General features: G+C 34.3%; 1 protein-coding gene across 1 annotated transcript; it reads left to right on the forward strand.

Moving 5' to 3' along the window:
* Window positions 1–5,903: 5,903 nt before the first annotated feature.
* LOC115964135 lies at window positions 5,904–13,378 on the forward strand. Its single transcript, XM_031083472.1, has 4 exons — window positions 5,904–6,405; window positions 8,180–8,251; window positions 9,451–9,522; window positions 11,014–13,378. Exons 1-4 carry the CDS (start codon window positions 6,396–6,398, stop codon window positions 13,158–13,160), a joined length of 2,301 nt encoding a protein of 766 aa, XP_030939332.1. The 5' UTR covers window positions 5,904–6,395; the 3' UTR covers window positions 13,161–13,378.
* Window positions 13,379–18,964: the final 5,586 nt, after the last annotated feature.

Consider the following 18,964-nt stretch of genomic DNA (forward strand, 5'->3'; position numbering starts at 1 on the left):
ATTTTAGCTTTTAACACAATAAAATAATATAAACACTACAATAAAATAATATTTCATTCAACCACCAACACACAGGCACAACCACCGTCAAACCCATAAAAATCACTGCACAACCACAATCTCGCTGTGCCTATCAAAACCAGTGAAAAACAAAACAAAAACCCAGAAAAATCAACACAGCCAAACTGAAACCCATGCCCGATATCTTGTCCATTTCAATACCAGCAGACGAGACCTACGCCAAGGGGCACGGTTTCACGGTCTTCACTGACGAATCGAGCCCTAACTGATACTGACCGCCCGATTTTGCTGCCAACGGCGTGGCTTGGTCCTTCTTGATCGAAACAGAATGAGTGCAAAGCAAAACGAAAGGATCTGTGGTGGTTGGGCTTGTGAGATCGACGATAGAGAGAAGGGTCTGTGGCGGCTGGGCTTGTGAGATTGGCAATGGAGAGAAGGGTCTGTGGAGGAAGAAAGAAAAGATGGAGAGGCAGTGAGGAGAGACACAGAGAATGAAATGCAGAAAGAATAAAAAATAAAAAGGTAATGTGAACGCAAAATAAAAAATTAATATTTTTTTTAGCTCTCATGAACAGTGCACATTTATCTATAGATATGCACTGTAGCAATGGAGCTAAAATTTTTAGATTTAGCTCCACTGCTGCAGCAAGCTCTTGGTGTTTGAGGAGCTAAAATATAGTAATATAGCAATATAGCACAACTGCTGTGAATGCTCTGAACTATAGTTATATTCTAGAACTAGATGAGCACTAAATCTATGTTTCACAAATAATTCATAGGGTAAATTCAATTTATTCACATGTTGTTTCATTGAAATTTAATTTGCCTACCTGTGATTTGAAATTTGATATTTTATCTACCTGGGGTTAGTTTAGTTAGATTTCTATAATCCACCTTTGTCAAAACAATTTTTTTTTTTTGAGAGAGAGTTTTAACCTATGACGTCCACTCCTAATGATAGCTCTTTATCATCAGATCAAGACACCAATTAGTTTTTGGTGTAGACGAGGATTGAACCCCAGATCTCTTATTCAACCATCAAAGACTTTACTAATTGAGTTAACTGGAACCCATTGTTAAAAACAAAATTAAATATGTAATTTTGCTCCACTTTTATATCCTCCTCCTCCAAAAATACAAAAATATTAAAAATACAAGATCAAATAAGATAAAAAAAACTATCCATCAAAATATTTGTATTATGAAATTTCAAGCTACAGATAGACAATTTAAATTTTGGTCAAACCTTAAGTGGATAAAGTGTTAAATTTTAAACTATAGGTAAGCAACTTAAATTTTAGCCAAACCACGGATGGATAAGTTGTAATTTGCCTTAATTCATATTATTGCGAGAATCAAATTCAAGATTTAGTGTTTACCAAACCACTTGGGAATATGCGTAGTGACAAGTGAACCACGACCGTTGCTAATTGCTTAGCTACTAGTTTAAAAAATATATACAAAATTCATTCTTATTTTTATATGTGATAAAATTAGCTTAATAAAATTGTTGTGATGAGAGAGAGAAGTCAGGGAAGCTCTTTATAAGTCGAAACAAGAAGGTTTTTATGGAATAATCTTAGACTATGATGCATTGATGCTTCAAACATGAGCCTTTTACAACCAAAGAGACCCAGACTGTAGAAGATATATAATTTTTTGTTGTATAAATTTTGTCTTTAGTGAAATCAACTTGGCTATTCATTTTTAATGCTTTGGCCCATGGGTCATTTTTATTGCGAATTTTGTGATAGGACTGGATCCATTCCCATCTTGGGGGAGGCCACTGTATTAAACAAAGGTAGGACCATGTCCTTTTTGTTTCTAATTAATAAAGTATATCTATTCAACGTTCAACCAGAAAACACTTACCAAAAAAAGTTATAAAGTAAAATTATTAGTGATCATCAAATCCATGTTACTTAGAATTTGGAGAACCGACGACAGGATGAAATCCCATAAAAGTTGGTGGGGTCATATTTATTGATCTAAAATTTTTTTAGAAAAAAATCTATAAAGCATGACAATAGACAATTTTATAAATTAGCTTGAATTAATAAAGTGAACTGCTCTACATATTTACATATTTTGTTTAGTGAACAATATTTATATATGACAAAAATAATTTCGTTTTTCTAATTAAAATAAACACTTAATTTATAATTTTCACTCAACTATCTACCAAATAAATTCTTAACCTTTTTTTTTTAAAAAAAAATTTATACAAAGTAGAAATTCTACTATAATATAATCTAAGTGTATATACGTGTGAAACTCCATCTTGGAAATTTAAACCTTAAGCCCTTACCCTCCACACCCCACAAATACTTAAACTTGTAGAATGATTATCGCGTCAAGGATGCACGGTAGTTAAATTCTTAATCTATTGAATGGGTTAAACTGTAACAAAATTTAACCATCATCTATAATATGTAGTAAATAAAACTTAAAGATGTTTAACTTTCGATTGATTTTATAATATTTTTCCACATAAATTTTTGAAGTCTCATAATTTTACACCTTATTATCTTAATATATATTTTATAATTAAATTTAAATTTCATTCTATATTTAAGCACTCAATTAAAATCTTGACACATCATGTGTTCTTTTAGTAGTAGAATATATGGTTTTGTATATGAACACAATTATAATAAATGTCCAATTGTCCAATGGTAAATAGTTAGTTCCATATACAAATAAAATCATAATAAATGATAGTACCTCATCTAAAAAAATAAAAATAAATGATTGGAATTTGGAACTAATATAATTATTATATTTTATATTTAGAAAAAAAATAGAGAAAAATTATATTATGTTAAATCTTCTCGTGCATTGCACTATATACCGACTAGTACATTAGAATTATATCGCCCTTATTACCTTTCATGAGTCATAGGCTTGCATCTCTTTCCTGAAATAAGAAAAAAGCAGTGAAAATTATTCTACTGAGGATGAAGGTTGCGCCAATGGAGGGAGAAAGGATGGGGACCAGTGGAGAGGTGGGTTAAGACTGAAAGGGCAGAGAGAGAGAGAAAGAGCAAAGGGTGGCAGGAGAAGGTTTTGTTTGGGTCTAAAACTCATTTAATTGGTCATGTACTTCTAATCTTGTTTGTAGGAATTTCTACAACCCGAATTGCATAAAAACCTTGTCCTTGAAATTATGATTCAGACCCAAAATTTAAGAAAGTTTCATATTTTCAAACACAATTCAAAAGTATTACATTTTTATGATGGGTTAAATGCAAAGAGACCCTTGTGATATTGATCATTATAATACTTGTTTCATGTGTTACATAATGGACTTCTTAAGCCACTGTGGTATTTAAAATAACACAATTGACCATTTAGTTATACTTTTGTCATTTTTGTTAGACGAAAAATAACCACACATATTTTGATATATGTGTTAGGCAAATATTAGTTACCGTACACATATTTTGGCTTACTTGATGCCCCATGATCATTTTTGTCTAATAAAAGTGATAGAAATCTAGCAAAAATACTAATTGCATTATGTTAAATACTATTGGGAGCAGTTTGGGTCTAGTGTCCAGTGACACTGGACTCATTGAGATGGTGACACGTGTCCATTTTTGAACACATGTCACAATTTGACCAAGTCCAATGCACTAGAAGCACTGGACCTAATCCAAAGCCAATACTATTTACCTTAAAATTTAATTTTATAGCATTTGAGTGTGTTTAATAATAAATGATATCACTTGGATCTCTTTGCATTTACTAACCCTTTAATAAATGGGTTTCGATCGTTAATTTTAGAGCAAATTACACTTTTTTCACCCTAATCTTTCACGTTGATTACATTTTTCCCCTTGAATTATCTAAACACGCTATCAACCCCCAATATTTCACCCCGATTATAATATCCCCCTATCGTTTGTGTTGGTGTTAAGTCTAATGAAAAATGTAAGCACATATACCACATATGACTACTAGACCCACTGAGTGAGTTTGACTCCACCACCTAAAATTAAAAGATGAAAGTGCCACTTATCCATCTCTATATACATTTTGAGAGAATCTAATGATAATATTCAAGAAAACCTTATATATATATATATATATATATTTTCTTTTCTTTTTTCTTTTTTTTTTCTTTCCCAAATTTGAATCAGAAAACCTTTCAGAATTTATTTTCCATTTGCATAATTTCTTAGGAAATAAACATGACAAGCAAAAAAAAAAAAAAAAAAAAAAACATTTTCTTCTTTGTTAAACATTGCATTTCTCTTCTACGATGAAAATACATAGCTTTTTCTTGTTAAAGTTATGAATTGCCCAATTTGTTGCCAAAGTCAATGATCCACTAACCCTACGTTGTGACTCCGCTCACAATTTCACAATGCAAAAAATTCAATTCCTCCAATACTCAAAACCTTAATCTCCCAAATCCTAAGAAATGTACCTCCAAATCTTTGTCTAATCCCCCGATCCACACAAGGCTTTGGCAGTTATGCCAAATTCTAATTTCCACATATTTCTTCTTGATTAATTTTCTTTCCCAAGTATCTCATTGCTAACAAGGCTTGGTAATCTCTTACAACTGCTTTGAGGCAACTGTCACTTTGCTGCTTGTGGCTACTTGGCACTTGTCTCTATATGTGGCTGTTCTTTGCAATTGCTCAAGGTAAATGCTTGCAACTTCCATGGTAACTGCCTTGGAAGCCACAAGATTAACACAACTTGACATCCCATTGGGCTTTAATCTTTACTATAATTAATTCCAGTTGAGAAGTGTCATTGTCACTTTTCCACATGGCCGTGCCCCATTTTGCTAAGTGTTTTAGTTAATAAATTAATTAGTTGGCCTAAAGGGGTGGTTATTGTTGAGAATTTAGGGTTATTCCTTCTCTTTAATTTTCTCGAGAAATAAACAGATTTGGAAGAAGAGTATTTTCTTGTTTTAAATTTAAATAGTGGAGTCTAACTTTCTCAGTGGATCTAGAAGTCAAGTCGTGTATGTCCAAGCAACTTCTGTTAGACTTAATACCAAAACAAACACCAAAGAAGACATTGAAACGCAATTATAACTTTAAAGGTCAATAATGTATTTTGACCGTTCAAAATGTAGATATAATCGGGGTGAAATGGGTTGTGTTAACGGGTACCTTAAGGTGCCAGTTAACAACACACTTTTGGGTAATTTTTTGGGTAACCTTTTCAGCTTTTGGCAGTTTTTTAGTTTTTGGCATTTTTTTAATCTCTTTTGACAACTTTTTTTCCTTTTTTTAAGCTCGTTTTGGATCCACGTTCACGTTCATGTTTATGTTCACGTTTCCTTGTGTTTGCGCGTTTTCAGCTTCTTCTTCTTTTCTTTTTTCTTTTTTTTCCTTTTTTTTTAGAACCAGTGCCTAGTGTACTGTTTATGGGACATGAATAGTGCACCAAGGCATATGAACAGTAAAAAAAGAATGAACAGTAATTTTTCACTCATTTAAAAATTATTTTGCTAAAGTATTTTTAGTTTTCAGTAAAATAAATTGTATTCAAATGAACCCAAGTGAAACACAAAAAAAGGGAAAAGTTAAAAAGTTAAAAATTCCCTAAATATTTATATATGGATGAAAAAGAATAATTTTCCCTTAATTTTAATTGTTTTGACCAAATAAGTGTTGTGGAACTAGAAAAAGGTTCATTTTTTATCCGCATACTGCCAACTTGCCAATTGACCTTTTGGTATGGGCCATGGGCCATGTGGAGTAATGCACGCGCGAGGCAGTAGCAAGTGGGGAATGATTATGAAAAATTTGGAAACATCATGGTCAATGGGACCAACTGCCAAGAAGACTTGTGGGGTCCGACAGACAAAGTTCACTCACTATCGCTGGGGCTTTCCTTCTTCTCTCATTCTTTCTTTCTCAGTCACTCGCATCCTTCTTTCTTTTTTATGCTAAATATTTTCTTGTCCCTGTTGTGTTGGTTGTATTGTGTTGTCTCTGCTTTAAAAACTGTGTTGTTTTTCTTGTTTGCTTCAATGCACACCAACACACAACACCAATAACAAGAAAGAACCACAGCATTCACCAACAACATAAGCTTTCAACAAACAAAAAAAAAAACTAGTACCCCATTGACAACAAGTTTTCAGCTTTTGAAGAAAATAAAAGACAAAAGTAATGCTTGCCTCATTATATCCCAGCATTGCTTCAAGATCTCTCATTTTCCTTGCTTTCGTTTTCATTGGCTCCCCATGTTTTTCCTATGCTTTTGGTGTCAATGTTGGTCCAGATCATCCTATCTTCACATTTCAGTATCTGGGTTGAAGAATGCTCTCCTTGAAGTCCCCCAAAGATCTGTGATTCAAGTGCTTCCCATTTTTCTGCTTGTGGTTATTCTTTGGCTTCGAGATGAAACTAGGTGAGTACTTAGTAATGTTGGCAAATAATTTAACAAAAGCTAATACTTCATGTTTTAAATAAAATTTATTTTGAAACTGAGAATCTCTGCACCTTGTGAGAAACTAAAATACATGGCATTTTTTCTATCTTTCTTATTTTTATTATAATTTGTCATTTCTTCTGGGTTGTGCTTTGTTGAAGATTTACATTGTTGTGGATCAGTTGGTTGTCTGAATCGGGACATTGTATGCTCTTGGTTAAATATTAATTTGGTAAACCAAAAAAGTTAAGAAAATCTAATTGCTGGGTTCTTCAGGGACTTATTTACTTCTTAAATTTGTATTTGGAATACTGCTTGGTGGTTTTGGGCCTTTAAATGATGGATGGATTACCCGTACATCCATGCTTAATCTTGCACTAATAGGAGTATCTAGGACATTTGTCAAATTCACCAAAGATAACATGAAATTGTATAGATGTGCTTGGAAAAGAAAGAAGAAGACATTGCTTGCTTACTAATTCTTTAGATTCAAATTCAAAAAGTATTGATGCTCATGAGTTAACTTTTGGATCATTTGGAGACCACTTGATGGCAGTGGCATAATCCTCCAATTTTACTGCTTCCATGCCTTATGTGTTGTTATATTTATGTTGTCTACTTAATACTTAGACTTCCTGCATGTGTTCTTTAAGGGAATACCGGTCATTAGGCCTAAAGGCTAATGCTTTCAGGGGCCTGTGAGATTGATAAAATCAGCATTGAACGATTGAATTGTTATTGTGTCTTCCTTGTACTAGAATTTCCCTTGAGGGAATAGTGGCATCTAGCTTATGGTGTTTCATTATCTTTTTAAGTGAATTTTATTATTCATTGACTATACATTGTCCCACATACCCTGATTCTCCATTTGCATCACTTCGAGGTTAATTGCCTATTTTGGCTACATAAGCGTCAATAGGTAAAGGCAATACCCTGAGTCTTAACAATACCTGTTACATGTTTTCTTCCACCTATCAGATCGCTGCTATTTTCAGTCAGTTTTGGCCAAATAATTGCTATTAGCCTATTACCATTTACGTCAGGGTTGTAGTATGACATAAGTGCAACATCAAATGAAAATTTTTGATGGGTAAGACCATACATTTAGCAATTATACATTTTATCAAAAAAAAATTCTTTTAGCTCTATGCTGGTTAAAATGGTCCAGTAAAGTTTTTTGGACTAGACTACAATATTGGCTTGTCATGACACCACCATAGATCACGATGAATGCTAACATGTAGAAAAACCTAGGAGGACAATATTGGTTGTGAAAACTACTACTTTTGACATGTATAATTATTGGAGTACTTCAAAGACACTGTCTGTGTATTTCAATCACAGAACAGAATGCAATAATTTGCATGGTTCACTCGACAAGCGCTACATCCATGGACATTATGGAGATTAAAAACCTTAAGCAAAATCTACTCAGTCGGATACTACCCAAAGAAAAATACATATATGAGCCACATCAAGAGTTATCCCACTATCATTTTCAACAAGAGAAACCTTGCTAACTTGAAGCTTGTCTCACAATCATGGGTGCCAATCTATTATAGAAGTCAGTCCCTTATGCTCATTTACCCTGTTATATATGATAATTCTTCATTTTTGCATGATATCTTTCCTAATTTGATCTGCCAGTTCTCTGCCTATGTGATATTTATATTTTCTTCTGCCAGAACATCAAGTTTAAACCATGTCATGGAATGTTTTTTCATTTACAACCTTTAAAATTAACATGATTCAGGTTCTCAACAAAATGATTTGGACTTTTATCCTGAGCAAAGTCTGGATGGAAGTTTCCGAAAGTTCATATCTGGTTAGTATTAATTTTGGACATCCAATGTTTTACAAGTACCTTTATTTTGCCTTCTATTTTCTAAGATCCTTATATGAATGGACGAGTGCACTTGGAAGCCTTCATTTAATTTAATTTTCTTTTCTTTTTTTCTTCCCATTGCAAACTGTAGATTGTAATTATATGATAAGTCTGTCTAAACCCCCAGTGTACTTGACTTAGCTTCATACTTAGATAAATAATATAAAAAAGAAAATGTCACATGCTATATTCTCTAGTTTCTGGTGATGACTGTGGCTAGCCAATCATGTTTCATTTTCTTGCTGTAAAAGAAATAGAAGGCCAGCCATTCAAAAATTTACCGCAATAATATTTTAAATCGTCATATTTTAAAATCAAATCCAACCTCACTATCCTTCCCCTCCTTATCCCTCCCTCCCTCCCACTCTCTGGTTTAGGTAGACACCCTGCTATCATTTACAGATAATATTCTTTCCAGAGCCTTTCTAGTTTTTCTTTCTTTTTTCTCCCTTCCAAGTGTCTTTTTATATTTGTGATGAGAAGTGAAGATGTAATTAAAAAGAGGAGATAAGTGCAACATAGAACTTGAGAATCCTCTTGATACTTAAATTAAGAAAAAAGCTATAAAGAATTAGAGCCTAGACTAAACCAAAACATGGTTCAATTTAAACTTATTCTTGAAAATGCTATGACTTTGATTGGCAACTTGATCAATACAAAAGTTTTTAATGAATGATGATTACTTTGGTGAATATGAAGTGAAATGCTAATGTAATAGTTATCAATTAATGAACTGTAAAAGCCTGAGGCTATATCATGCCTTTAGTTTGACCCTTCCAAAAGCTTGTATTTTAAGCCTCATATCTTAAAATTCAAGCATCTGTATTGCCTAGAGTTGGAATACATGTTTGTTGCTTTCACAAAGTAAAACTATTAAACTAGCATCTTGTTTTGAAATGTAGCTCTTTGTTGTCCTTATTTCCCTCACTTTCTGCAGAAGATCTATCCTCATATGCTATGATTCTTATTATAGCAAAATATCTGTTCAGTAAAGTATATTGCTGGAGCTCCATGCTTATATCTGTATTTGCTACTTTTATGAAAAATTCTATTGCTTAGTGTAGTCAGTCTGTGCATTACTTGTTTAACATATTTCTAACATGAGTTTTTTGCACACTTTAACTGATATTATGTCTCAGGTTTTATTCACAATGATATGGACCTATCTCCAGGGCAAAGCTTGGACGGAAGTTTCAGGAAGTCTAGCTCTGGTTTGTTATGATTTCTTTATCTTTTTCTTGTTAAGCAGTTGGTAGTTTGCAATCCTCCAATTTATCTTTTACAAATTGCAATGCTAGTTGTTTTCAACTTATGATTATCAATAGCATAGATTTTACATGCTCTCAGTTCCTTTCTTTTGAAATTAAACTTAGATTTGATGTATAAGTCACATATAACTAGAGGATGATTGGGGTGAGAGTGGCTTTACTAGAAATGTCCAGTGATGGAATGAATATAAATTATAAAGTTCTCTTCACAATATTCCCAGAAAGGGGAAAAAGTATAGATGACTTTTCTCACTTTTGTAGTCTCTTTCACACCTTTTCTATTAGTAAGCTCTTCCACCATTTGCTGACACCAATATTCAACCTATATTTTGGAAAACTTTATGCATGCAGATTGATGGGATTGAGGGAGGTGTTGTGTTTGAAAATCGGAGTCAGAAGCTTGATGTTCTGCCTATTAGGTGGTACAGGGTGTTGGAGCTGGTATTTTTCCTTGGAGAAGGAATTGATAATTAGGTTTACCTTTGGAGGTGTCTTATTTAACTCTGATAATTTATTCAACATAAATGACTTCATTAGTAGCCAGTGCTACATGTTAGAAAGACTGAGACTTGGTCCATTTAAAATCCATGAGCAACAATGTGCTCAGTGATCCAGCACTAATATTTTGTTTGATAATATAGTCTGTCTTGTGGGTCCAAAGGGCCTTGCCTTGTGAGGTTCCATGTCATCAAAAAAATATATAGTCTGTCTTGTGCTAAGGAGAATTTAAAGAGGAGTTCTTCCCTGTAATAGTGGTTCTCTCCTAACTGCAAACTTGGTCTCATGCTAACTCACTAGAGTTAGGTTTTGAATTACAGAGGGGAATGCTATAGTGTTTGCCAAACATGACACTGAAGCTATTGTTTGGGAATTGCACCATTACGAAGCCTTTTTCTAAGTTCGAATTCGGATCACCTGCTTTTACACCATGATAAACTTAAGATCACTAAGTTGCTTCTTTTCTTGTTAAGTTGAAGATAATATAATGTGACTTAATAACTAAGGTGAAACAGAGTGCAAATTTTGAAAAAGGCCTACTAAATGCTGGGAAAGGTTTCAGTTTGAGTTAGATAATTCAGCCAAACAAAAAGAGAAAAGAAAGAGTAGAGGATATTTTTTTGTCGTCTTGTAGGAGAGAGGGGGGAGGGAGTCAAATCTGTAAGTGCAACACAATCGAGTAAACAGGCCCACACATGCAAACTCGTACAAAGGGCTTAGAGGTCATCTTTCCCCATGCTTTCCTGCTTTCTAGGAGAAAGGTTCCTAATCTATATCTCTATTGAATTTAATATGCTTTGATCAAACTTCTTAATTCAATAACTACTCGTGTTCTTGTTCTTGGTTTTTTGGTTCTAATATAAGTTCTCTTTGTTACCATCTTCTAAGTAATGCATCGATTTATTTTTAATATTTTTTTTCATCTATGTGATGCAGTAACCTCTACTCATAGTATCTCTGGTGCTTCTGCTTCAAGTAAGTTTGTTCCTACTTCTAGAAGAGTATACAAAGGGCTAAAGGACTATGGAAGGAAACTTGTCAACCTAGAACTTTTCACACAAAGTCTTGAGGATTGGGTTTCTGAGAAATCATGTGCAGATTCAGCCAATGAGGAGCAGTTCTTTAATTCTCCCTTTTTGATTGATGAATTGCGTAAGCTTGACTTAGCATTGGAGGGGGTTTTATTTCAGCAGTTGTTTCGTATGCCATGCTCACCTTCTGTAACAGACGATCTTAAAGAAGATGAGTATCTCGCAGTAGAAGACTTTCTTCATGTAGTTGCCAATGGCTTATGGCGTACCTTTTGGCGTAAAAGTGGACCATTGCCATTCTTTGTATCTGGTCCCCGTCATCCTGGATCCAAGTTTTATACGGTAGAAAAGGCAATGTCAAGGGGAAGGCTTGAAGAGCTATGTGGTTTAGCTTTGCTATCAAAAATTGGGAGTGATTTGCAAGTTCACTGGGATCAAGTAGCGGAGTTTGTGTTATTTAAGCCAGATATATTGTCAAAAAATGAGTTGAAATTGTCTGCTCACAGTATTTGTGAAGCCCTCTTCTATGGTTTTCATATTCTTGTATCTAGGAGTTTGAGCAACATCAATACTGTCAGCAGTGATTCAGTTTTCCTTGTGGTTCTAGATTCTAAATATAGTGGGGTGGTAAAATTTGGTGGTGACCTTGGAAAACTTGATTTAAACTCAGCTAACCCATACCATGCTGTAGCTGAATGGGTGAAATCTTATGCTGAAGTTAGTGTTTCCCCAGTGGATCGGATATGGAACAAATTGGGGAATGTGAATTGGGGAGACATGGGGACCCTGCAAGTACTTTTGGCAACATTTTACTCCATAGTCCAGTGGAATGGACCACCAAGAAAGTCGATAGCCTCATTAGCCTCAGATCATAGCCTCCGCCTTCAGAAGCGTAGGATAGAGTGTCGCCCTAATGAGAATGAAAATGCACTAGTTCCTTTCCAACAGGCTAGCCATCAACATGGAGAGATTGTTGAACTTGATGAGAATGATTCATTTTTGAGAAAGCAGGCCTCACGTTTGAAGCTTACGAAGGGCGAGGTACTGCTTTTGGATGATCAACGGCAGGGACAGAAAAGTTTCCAAATACAGGGTTCTCTGGTAGGAGGGAACTGCTTTCTCTACAGTGCTGTTTCTCTTGATTATCCCACAGAGTTGTTGTCTTTATATGTAGGTGCCCATCCATCAAGACTTGAGCCATCATGGGAGGATATGAGTTTGTGGTATCAAGTGCAGAGGCAAACTAAAGTACTAAATATTTTGAAGCAGCAGGGAATTTCAAGCAAGTATTTGCCTGATATAATTGCCTCTGGCCGCATTTTGCATTCTGGTCCCTGTACAAAGCAGAGCCCAGGAGGGCGATGTGATCACCCATGGTGTGGTACTCCAATACTTGTGACATCTCCTATTGGGGAGCCACTTTCATCTGTTGTTGATCGGGATGGCCCATTCTCCCCTGAGGAAGCAATCCGCTGCTGCCGAGACTGCTTATCTGCTCTAAGAAGTGCAGCTATGGCCAGTGTCCAACATGGTGATATTTGTCCAGAAAATATAATATGTGTTGTTGATATGCAAGGTGTAAGAAACAGACATTTATATGTCCCGATATCATGGGGACGTGCAGTTTTGGAAGACAGAGACGGTGCAGCTATAAATTTGCAGTTCTCTTCGTCTCATGCACTTCAGCATGGGAAACTATGTCCAGCATCTGATGCAGAAAGCCTTGTTTACTTGCTCTATTTTGTCTGTGGGGGAAGTATACAGCAGCAAGATTCTATTGAATCAGCATTGCAGTGGAGGGAGAGAAGCTGGGCAAAGCGAATGATCCAGCAGCAGCTTGGTGAGGTTTCAGCTCTCTTAAAGGCATTTGCTGATTATGTGGATAGCCTTTGTGGAACCCCATACCCAGTTGACTATGACATATGGTTGAAAAGATTGAATAAAGCTGTGGATGGCTCAGCTGGTAGAGGTAAAATGATTGAAGAAGTAGCCGTAACTTTGAGACTAGAGGATGTTGCCGAGTCTTCAGGAACCTCTGGAGGTGGTTCTTAAGTTCCATACTGAGTTTTTGGGGGTTTGCTTTTGTAACTACATTTGGGTGAGATTCAACTTCATTTCTTGAAAGGGCTCTTAAAGCTTCTAATATCTACAGTTTGATATCTTTTTCAGCAATGGCTGATTGAAATTTGATGAAATCATGCTAGCATTTTCTAATATGGATGCGTTGTAAATTTACTATCAATTGTAATTATACAACAAATCTTGTCCTTCTGGTATTCCTTTTCCCTCTATTTATGATTGAAAGTTGTACTAACTCCAGTCTTACTTCTAAGTAATCCCTTCAAGAAGGTTGGCACAATATTGGCATCATGAGATGCCATTTTGTTATACAAAACTATTCTAAGACCGCTGCTTGGATATTCTTTCAACTTTTTTTTTTGATGCCACGGAATATCAGTTATTGGATTCTCCCTATCAGCATCACTGTCACCTTAATCATTATTCCCTTCAGAATTTGAAGTTGGAAGTTGTTACTACCTTCATGTTGTCAACTCAAGTTCTTGCCATGTGAATCCTATAAGTTAAGTAATAACCATAGCCCATAAGGGGCTCTTTTTGCCTAGATGTGAGATTCATGTCAATGGCCCCTCCTCATTTGGTTCATTTAGACTTTTAGGGTCCAACAAGAGTCCTATCATATTTGGGGTCTAGGTTTTTTATAATTGTTTTTATGATTATTCTTGAGTTGGTTATCTTTATCTTATGAAAGAAAGGTCATTATTGTATTTAATTTTAAACCTTTTTATACGGAATTATACTCAATTTGATACTTAAGTTTATATAATAAATTTGGGCCAAAATGGCCATATACCACTATTTAGCAATATATTACGGTTTGCGAAATATTTAGCAATTTACTATATTTTTAAACTTGAGTTTGTGAAACTCAAGTTTGCCATGTAACTCGAGTTCTTTGAAAAAATAGCCTTCAAGTTTGTCATGTTATTTTTATGGAACTTGAGTTCTTGAAACTCGAGTTACATAAAAAAAATGGTGGCTATTTTTCATGGAACTCAGAGTTTGTGAAACTCGAGTTACACGGCAAACTCGAGTTATAAAAAAGTGGTAGATCCTAATTATTTCGCAAACAGTAGTAGATTCATACATATTTTGGCAAATAGTAGTACTTGGCCTGGCTAATAAATTTGATAATGTTGGTGAATTTTTGTTATACATCTTTATCGTAATTCTTTGATGATTATGGCATAATTCATCTATCTTATTGTCCACATACCACAGAACAAAATAGTGTGGTAAAGTGAAAGTTAAGACATTTATTAGAAGTACCTGCCTACCTGGTGCTCTTTTTATTCCATATGGGTGTTCTAAAAACATATTGGAGTGGTGTCATGTTGACATCATGCTATCTTATTATTTGCATGTCATAACAATTTTTGATGGTGAGATTCCTCATAATGTATTGTCTCATGATGCACCATGATTCATTTACCTCCTAAAATCTTTCAGTGAGTCTTCTTTGTTCACGTCTTGGGTCTTGAGGGTGATAAAGCTAGTTCCAAATCTCTTTTTTTTTTTTTTTTTTTGCTGAAAGTTCCAAATCTATTTAGTACGTCTTTCTTAAGTATATTCTGCTAAGAAAGGATACAAATCTTATTCCCTACTTAAAACATAGCCTCATATTCATTATAATGTTTGAACTTGATTTGTTTAATAGTCAAGCTTAAACTTAGGCTTAAGTTTGGTTCATTTACTAAATAAACAATGATTAAAAAATAAAAAAAAATAAAAATTTCCTAAGCTAAGCTTGGAATTTTATAAACAACTAAATTCATTTACAACCCTATAAGAAAAAGGGATTATTTTGCCTTAGAGAAAATATGTATTGGATATTTGGGAGGAAATAGGCTTGTTGGGTTAAAAAACCATCGACTCTAACGGATCCTAATGTCAAATTGTATATGGATCATGGAGGCTTGTGCTTGTTACATAATCCTAAAAGATGTTGCCGCTTGGTTCATAATTTGAACTAACTCACTAATATTTGCCCGCATATGACAACACCTTGTCTTCTACATTGGGAGGCTATCCTTTAGATTGTGGATACCTTAAGGGTATGTTTGGTTGGGTGGATTTTAGGGAGTATGAAAAAAAAAAAAAAAAAAAATTTGAAGAGAAAACATTTTTGGTGGGTATTTGGTTAGAGGGAGGGGAGGGAAAAAAATTGGTGATGCCCAGGTGTTTTCTCTCTGGGCTCACCAAAATGTTTTCTCTCCAAAATTGGGAGAAAACTAGGCAGGGATTCTAATTTGCTTGATTGACAAAAAATGTTCATGGGCTTTATCCAATTGCCTTTTTATTTTTTATTTTTTAGCTTTCGTAGGCATAAGGCAATAAACGTTATCTTTTTTTTTCTTTTCTTTTTTTTCTTTTGATTTCCTAGGGCCTTGGGTGTGATAGTTGTTTTATTTTGTTTTTTTTTTTTTAAACTACATATCTAGTTCCGAACCTTTAGGATGTATGTCAACTTAATCCCTAACCTTTCAAATATGTCAATTTAATCTCTAACCTTTTGATATTATGCCAAAATGTTCATTGTCGTTAAGTGATGGATGAAAAATGCTAACATGACTAACAATGGAAATAAAAAATTATTTTTATGCCATCCAAATTGCCACATGGCTTGAATAAATTTTAAAAAAAAAAAAAAAACTAAACTAAACTAAATTAACTTAAAAACAACCCTAAAACCCAAATGAAGCTTTTCATCTCTCTCAACCTGATTGAATCATATACCTCCATGGCCAAACATTCAATGCTTTCACCGCTCGCCACAACCTACTTGATGGTGGCCTTAATCTTGTCATCCCTTTGTCACTCTCGCTATTTAATCTTGTCATCCCTTTGTCACTCTCGCTATTCCCACCCTTTCTCTCTTTTTGCTCAAACCCAGATCGGTTAATCTAGCTAGATTGTTTGCTCTTATTTTTTGTTCACATTAGGTTTTGGGTTTGTATTAGAATTTAGGTTAATTCAGTCAAACAAGACAAGTTTTTGTTTTGTGGTTGATTGTGTAAATGGGTTTGTTTTTGTTGTGGGCTTTTTAATTGGCATGTGGTGTACAATTGTGCTCTAGTTGTATTGGGTTGCTTGAAAATTCATTGTTGGTATTGGGATTTGGGTTTGTATCAAAATTGTGTGCAACAATACGAATAGTTTGGCCAGGTTGGATTGAAAAGATACAATGATTATCAAAATTGTGTGCAACAACAATCCTTTTAGTTGTTTTCAATTAGGCAAGCTTGGATTGAAAAGATACAATGATTTTTTGAGTAAATAATAGAAGTTTTATTAAAATTGAATCATAAGTATACAAAAAGTCTTGGAGACACAAAACTAGCCTAGGTTTGACATGTCTAGGATAATAACAAAACAGAGGATAAAAACAAATAGAAGGTTGCAGAACTAGGAGTGTTGTTGACTTGCTGCTAACCTTTGATATTCCTCTAATAGTTTGGTAACTTCCTTGAAAATTACCATTGGGTTTACAGTAGAATTCAATTCCCATATTGGACTTGAATGAGAAAGGAAACAGAGTGATAAAGTAGTAGCAACAGCAATGGTCTAGTTGAGTACTTCTTAAGTTTGAGTGAAGAGAGTGAAAGAGTGAGAATAAAGGGAGTGAAAAAAGCTAGGGACAACCAGTTCAAGGCCACCGCCATGGTGGCACTGGAGACAGGTGAAAAGACCGAAGTATTGAAGGTTTAGCCATGGAGGTTTGGTTCTGTCAAATTGCGAGAGAGGGCTTCTAGCTTGGTTTAGCATTTCAAAAAATGTTTCAAAGTATTTAAAAATTAGTTTAGTTTTTTTTTTTTTTTTTAAATAAAAAAATTGAGATGGCAGTATAGGTGTTTGTTGAGGTGGAAAAATATTATCTTTTATTTGGGCCATTTGCCATGTTAGCAAATTTTATCAAAAAGATAACGGCAAAGACTAAATTGACACAATACTAAAAGGTTACGGACCAAATTAACACAATTGAAAAGTTAGAGACCAAATTGAAATATAGTGTAAAGAATAGGGACCAACTTTGTAATTTACCCTTTTTTGTTTAACCAGACGTGATTTTTTTTTTTTACTTGATTTTTATTTTTTAATAAATTTAGGTGATTGATTTTTTATTTATTTATTGGTTGTTTGTCACTTTTTTGTTTTAATTAGGTATCATTTTTTAACAAGGGTATATGAGTGAATTTATACAAATTCGTTTTTTCTATCTATCCACTTTTCCACTCCCAACCAAACAAAAATGAGAAAAATTAAAAAAAATTTTTATCCTCCCACCATTGTCTATCCTTTCACTTCTTGATGCAGATTAGTTAAGGAAGAATAAAATATTTTAATATTTTATGTTGTTTTCTTTTTCCTTGTTGAATTAGGATTTTAATTGTTCTTCTTTTCCTAGCTAAATTGTTTTTCCTTTCTCAAGTAGAAGTAGATTTATTATTTCTTTTCCTAAAAGGAGTAGGAGAAATTCTATTCTTATAAATACTCTTTATAGAGGGGTTGATTATGGTTGTTATGCGTTGATTAATAAAAGTTTGTTAGAGATGTTTTCTCTATTATTTTGCCTACTAGCCTAGTGTTCTTGTGGAACTTAGGTTTCGTGGAAGAGTTGTAGTAATTGTATGTTACAGATTCTACTTCTACACGCCTACGCTGCATTAGTTGGTATCAGAGCCAAGCTAGGTTCCTACTATGGTGCAAAGAGGAGTACGTGGGGGAAAATCTGTTGCCATAGATGACGTGTATGAATGCGATGAGGTTACACGCGATGCGCAATTAGAGGCATTCTTTCAACGAATAAAGGAGTGGTTTGATGCGCTTTGAAAGCAGTTCACCGCCTTAGCCGTTGGAAGTCAACCTCAAAACTACCATCCAAATCCATGTTTTGTGGAGGAGGAGGAGGATCTTGATATCGAGCAGGAGGGTTGCGATATCAAAGAGGATGATGAATATATTGAAAGAGTTTGTTTAGTAGATTGGGATTCTCTACCAATTTATAATGACTATCCTGAAGATTTTAGTCAAGGAGAAAAGATTAAGCTTGATAAAAATAAAGTCATATACATACGAGATGAGCCCATAACTCACATCGTTGATGAGACTTTCGACATTCAAAAACAAAAGGTTATTGATCCCTTTTGGGAGGATTTTATTGAACAAGAATTGATGGAGGTCAACAAGAGGCATGAACGAATGATTTTAAGTAATCTTTGTTGAGGAGGAAATATGAAATTTTTGGATGTGTGCATGGATTCTTTTTTAGTACTTGCTTCATATATCCCGCCGTGGCAAAAGAAGTCAAGAATAAAAATCCGTACATCAAGATTTATTATGAATGAGAAAAGATTGATAAGTAGCATACTGATTCGTCTTGTCTTGCACAAAAGAATAGGATGGAGAGGATTATTTGGGGTTCCAATTGATCGTGGAAGATTGCTACAAAACTCGAGGACGAGTTTTCCCCGACCTTGAGAGAATGATGCAGATTAGTTAAGGAAGAATAAAATATTTTAATATTTTATGTTGTTTTCTTTTTCCTTGTTGAATTAGGATTTTAATTATTTTTCTTTTCCTAGCCAAATTGTTTTTCCTTTCTCAAGTAGAAGTAGGTTTATTATTTCTTTTCCTAAAAGGAGTAGGAGAAATTCTATTCTTATAAATACTCTTTATAGAGGGGTTGATTATGGTTGTTATGCGTTGATTAAAAAAAATTTGTTAGAGATGTTTTCTCTATTATTTTGCCTACTAACCTAGTGTTCTTGTGGAACTTA

Source organism: Quercus lobata, chromosome 10, assembly GCF_001633185.2.
Source record: "Quercus lobata isolate SW786 chromosome 10, ValleyOak3.0 Primary Assembly, whole genome shotgun sequence".
NCBI classification, from domain to species: domain Eukaryota; kingdom Viridiplantae; phylum Streptophyta; class Magnoliopsida; order Fagales; family Fagaceae; genus Quercus; species Quercus lobata.

Excerpts from the sequence above, each read along its gene's own strand:
- LOC115964135 (XM_031083472.1), top strand. Across the intron at positions 8,252-9,450 it reads TTTCCGAAAGTTCATATCTG|GTTTTATTCACAATGATATG; the intron begins GTTAGTATTAAT and ends ATTATGTCTCAG. Across the intron at positions 9,523-11,013 it reads TTTCAGGAAGTCTAGCTCTG|TAACCTCTACTCATAGTATC; the intron begins GTTTGTTATGAT and ends TATGTGATGCAG.